This window comes from Buceros rhinoceros, unplaced genomic scaffold (assembly GCF_000710305.1).
Source record: "Buceros rhinoceros silvestris isolate BGI_N320 unplaced genomic scaffold, ASM71030v1 scaffold9079, whole genome shotgun sequence".
Lineage (NCBI taxonomy): Eukaryota > Metazoa > Chordata > Aves > Bucerotiformes > Bucerotidae > Buceros > Buceros rhinoceros.
Window position 1 is genome coordinate 32,609 of NW_010429727.1, and position 3,094 is coordinate 35,702.

The 3,094-nt window shown below is 51.0% G+C and overlaps 1 protein-coding gene across 1 annotated transcript in view; it reads left to right on the forward strand.

Annotated features, from left to right (window-relative positions):
* The window catches only part of LOC104499270 (villin-1-like), a 34,899-nt gene that overhangs the window by 24,709 nt on the left and 7,096 nt on the right, over window positions 1-3,094 (forward strand). Inside the window, 4 exon segments of the mRNA XM_010142755.1 lie at window positions 448-548; window positions 1,222-1,359; window positions 1,913-2,071; window positions 2,960-3,091. Of these exon segments, the coding sequence (XP_010141057.1) occupies window positions 448-548; window positions 1,222-1,359; window positions 1,913-2,071; window positions 2,960-3,091 (530 nt within the window).

Genomic DNA, 3,094 nt, shown 5'->3' on the forward strand with positions numbered 1-3,094 from the left:
TTTCCCTTGCAAGTTCTCTCTTTTCTCGCCTCCTCTGTCTCTCTCCATGCCGTCCACAAATGGTCTCTCACTTTATCATGAGATGGAGAAATGCAGCCATTTTATTTCTGAAAGGGACATTTTAAAAGGCGGGAAGTATCTATAGATTTGGAAAACCATTATGAATTTTCAGTCAGGAGGCAACGAGTATTTTTACCAGCCAAGCATCACTGGAACGCTCTATATGGCCACTTGCCAGCCTGTAACAGATCAACACTGGAGTGTGTGAGCCTCTTGCACGTTCCAAAATCAACACTGGCTTCCTGGTGGCAAGACTGGCTTCTGGCACCCGCAGAGCAGGATTTTCTCCCGTGTGTAATGATTGAGTGTGTGTGTGTGAGATGCAAAGGGTTTGTATGTTGTTGTGCATTCACTGGGTTCTTGTTTTTATTCTGCCGGTGCATGCAGCCAAGGTGGAGCGGGTGAAGTTTGACACCACTCAGCTCCATGCCAGACCGGAGCTAGCTGCTGAGCAGAGAATGGTTGATGATGCTTCCGGGGAGATAGAGGTGAGAGAGCCCCTTTGGCTGACGCAGGATGCAATAATCGGCGCATTTCCAAATGCCCCTGCCTTTCCGCACACAGCAGCTGTACAGTGCTGTCAAGATGTGCCCACCTACCCTTCCCAAGGAAGCATGGCTGCAGCCAGAGCAAAGCGCTTCCGAACTCCTACTACTGCAGCAGTTACAGTAGCTCAGGAGCATTTCTTCTCCAGCTCATGACCGGTGGAACAAAGCAGTCACTGAGATGACTCCTCTTCTGCCACGTGTGTGGGTCGTGAGACTGATACAGTCAACCCCCTTCTTCTGTCTCCCAGTTAGGTCCATATCAACCAAACTTGGGCAGACCAGAGGCCCCTTCCCCATCCTTGTGGTCTCCCATGGAAGATGGAGCTCGTTGAGAGAGGGGCTGTGGAGCTGAGAGGGACATGGAGGCTGCTCCTCCTTGAGGAGTCTGCCAAAAAGTCTGCCAGAAGTCCAGTAGTGGTACATGTATTGTGACAGTCACTGGGGAGCTTTGGCTTTGCCAGCAAGCACTTAAGCCGGGCTGACATCCAGGAGCGAGAGAGAGGGATCACCTTTCCAGTGGAAGACCTGAACTTCAGTGTTCTGCTAGCAAAGGGGCTGTGCTCTGTCTTCATGCTGACTCCGCTGCTGCTTACCAAGATGTTTCTTTCACTAGGTGTGGAGAATTGAGGACTTGCAAATGCAGCCAGTGAATCCCAAGACTTACGGGCAGTTCTATGGGGGTGACTGCTACCTGGTCCTCTACACCTACCTGAGATCAGGCAGGCCGCACTATGTCCTCTACATGTGGCAGGTAGGTCGAACCGAAGCAGAAGGGACTGTGTTGTGTCTGCTAGAAGCCTAAAGCTGAAGGAAGCAAAAAATGCCATCTCAAGAGTCCAGAAGAACTGAGATACCCTTTGCTCATCAGCTGTCTGTTGCGAATACCCCAGGCTGTGCTTTGCAGGTGGCATGGACACTCTGGGCCCAAGCTGGCAGCGTGCTGAGAGCCAGCAACTTCAGACCACAATAGTGAGGGATTAGGAGGCTTACAGTGCTGAGGTCAAACTTCGCAGTCTGTCAGATCGTCCCATAAACTCTCGGCTCCTGGAGTCGTGTGAGTGTCTGAATAACTCTACTTTCCTCTTTAAAGTGTGTTTTTCTCTCCTGAAGCGCAGAGAGAAGCTTTGAAAATGGGATGGTAAAGTCTGCAAAACCAAAACACAAGTGAAATGTAAACATCTGATAGTTTTAATGCTGATCTCACGATGCCGTACACAGGGCTTGGCATAGGCAAGATGCTACTTTGTGCAGAGGTTTATGCCCTTCATCTCATCACGTTGGATGTGACGACTCTTTTTCCCCAGGGTCGTCATGCCTCTGTGGATGAAATCACTGCCTGCGCCCTCAATGCCATCGAGCTGGACAAAAAGCATGGGGACGAGGCTGTGCAGGTGCGCGTGACGATGGGCAAGGAGCCCGCACACTTCCTGGCAATCTTCAAGGGCAAGCTGGTCATTTACGAGGTAACGTGGCTTTGTGCGCGTGGGCAGTGGAAGGTGCAAGCACCAGCGATGGCTTGGCAGTTGCGATGGAAAGAGTCCAGGAAAATGGGCTGATACTCAGGAAAGGAGCCTGCCAAGGACTGCATGGGCTGGCAGATGGACGTGGTGGAACATTTCTATTGCTTCCCCAGTAGTCTGAGCACCATATGTGTAAACACAGCCCTGGACTGACCCAGGCTCAGCTGTCCACCCCTGAGCTCCAGTGTTCATGGTGACGTTCTTTCCAACTCTATCCCAAAATATTTTGCAGAGTAAAAATAAGACAATTGTCCTGTAAATTACAGATACCACTATCCAGAGGGTCCTCCAAAATATCCTACAAAGTTACGAGATCTGAATGGTCCCTGTCTGATTTATATCACATTAACTGTAACCCACTTGTCTTGCTGCTTTAGCTGCCAACATCTGTGGAGGAGACATTGCAAATGGATGGGGAAGAGGGGGTTGCCTTCAGCTCCCAGTGTTGGTCCCACCATACAACTTCTACAGCAGATGTTCAGCTAAGCTGAGTACAGCTGGAAAGACAAGTCCAGCTTCCTTGCCCAGTTCACATGCGAAATGCTTTGCACACGCTGACATCTGTTCATATTGAACTTGAACATCTTGATGGGAGCTGGGACTCAGAGTAACCAGGGAGAAATGTGGAACTTATGACATGTGGGGTTTATTTTGGCCTGGAACCAGGAGGTATTTGGATTTCCTCACCTGCTCTGTGCAGGACCGTGGTCTGTTGATGCAGCAGTGTGGAAGGCTGTGACCCCAAGAGCCTTCTTCCTCAAACGAGTTGCACCCTGGATTTGCGTGCCCTTCTCACCTCCCAGTTCTATCCTCCGCTCTGTTTCCTTGCAGGGTGGCACCAGCCGGGCTCAGAAAAACATGCCCGAGCCAGCGATCCGCCTCTTCCAGGTGAGGGGCACAGATGAGCTGAACACGAAGGCTACAGAGGTGCCAGCCCGGGCCTCCTCACTCAACTCCAACGATGTC